The sequence below is a fragment of the Branchiostoma floridae genome, chromosome 12 (assembly GCF_000003815.2).
Source record: "Branchiostoma floridae strain S238N-H82 chromosome 12, Bfl_VNyyK, whole genome shotgun sequence".
Taxonomy (NCBI): domain Eukaryota; kingdom Metazoa; phylum Chordata; class Leptocardii; order Amphioxiformes; family Branchiostomatidae; genus Branchiostoma; species Branchiostoma floridae.
This window is the reverse complement of record NC_049990.1, coordinates 14,839,627-14,840,895: the sequence shown is the minus strand read 5'-3', so window position 1 is coordinate 14,840,895 and position 1,269 is coordinate 14,839,627. Positions and strand designations below refer to the sequence as shown.

The following is a 1,269-nucleotide window of genomic DNA, read 5'->3' as shown; positions in this document are numbered from 1 at the left end:
CCAAGCAAGACACATCCAACTTCATACTAACCGTCACAGACTTGAGTGGGCAGGGTGGTTCGTAGGTTGTCCAGCATGCTGAAGTCATCCAGTACAAATAGGTTGTCTGGCACTCCGGCAATCACGTCCAACTGGTCACGGTCAAGGTTGCTACCGATCCCCACGGCATAGGTGATGATGGCCGCCTTGCGCATACTCTGGGCCGGCTCCGCAGGGTCATCATATGATACTCCATCGGTCAAGATGACGGCTACTTTCCTCACTCCGTCCCGAGCACCGTTTCTAGTAGAGAAGGCAAAGGTGGTGGTGTAGTCGATGGCTGCCCCTGTCAGAGTGTAACCGCCCGGATATGCGATGTCGGCGACCGCATCTTGCAGCGCTTCTTGATCGTCATAGGCATCCAAGCTGATTTCCAGTGATGCCCGGTTGGAATAGACCACCACACCGATGCGAGTTGCCTCGGGTCCAAGATCAAAGTCGCTGATCATCTTCTGCACGAAGGTCTTCATTTTCTCAAAGTTCGTGGCTCCCACGCTACCCGTACCATCCAAGACGAAGACAAGATCCACTTGGACGTTGCAAAGTGGAGCTGAAATAGGGAATCCAGATAATCACTTAGCATCTCATGCACATGATAGGAAAGAGTTCAAGAAAGGCGAGCAAAAAATGATGTTCTCATTTCTTTACCTTCACCGCACTTCCCAAACTATAATGAACAAAGAAGCTTTCCTTGCAAGTTTTACCTGTTAATGCCACTTGTGAAGTGATGATAGAGGCGCCGCCAAGCACCTGGCCAGGTGCGGTAATATTGGTCAGCCTTGTTTGGACGGCCGATACTGCGGATGTCGTGGCCACTACCTCAACGTCGACTGAAGTAGTTGCAGCTGTCGAACTGTCAAACACATTGCAAGAATTACCTCAACATCTCTCCTGGACATCTTTATGAAAAAATTCACCAGTTCTCTATAAAAAGAGGTTAGAGATGCAAACTATGCAGTTGATTGGCTTTCAACTGTACCTTCCTTTATTTCATCAAGATCACATCCCAAAACTTGCCACCTAGCCACGCTAACTTACCCTGGGAGGATCTGGGTCACTCGTAGAGACACGATATCTACGGATCCGATACTTGGGGAAAACTGACTCAGCACCTACAAAACACAAACAGCGGAACCAAGAGTCAAGTCCGGTGTCAAAACATAGGCGGGTTGCTTATCGATGACTTGGCTGTTAGAAGGTCAATAACGAGTTCAACGATAAGGACTTGAA

The 1,269-nt window shown here is 48.8% G+C and overlaps 1 protein-coding gene across 1 annotated transcript in view; it reads right to left on the bottom strand.

Moving 5' to 3' along the window:
- The window catches only part of LOC118427035 (collagen alpha-6(VI) chain-like), a 4,387-nt gene that overhangs the window by 925 nt on the left and 2,193 nt on the right, over positions 1-1,269 (bottom strand). The window contains exons 7-9 of the mRNA XM_035836673.1: positions 1,078-1,151; positions 744-892; positions 32-589 (exon numbers count right to left, since the gene is read on the bottom strand). Coding sequence (XP_035692566.1) covers positions 32-589; positions 744-892; positions 1,078-1,151 — 781 coding nt within the window. The remainder of the gene's footprint in view (positions 1-31; positions 590-743; positions 893-1,077; positions 1,152-1,269) is intronic.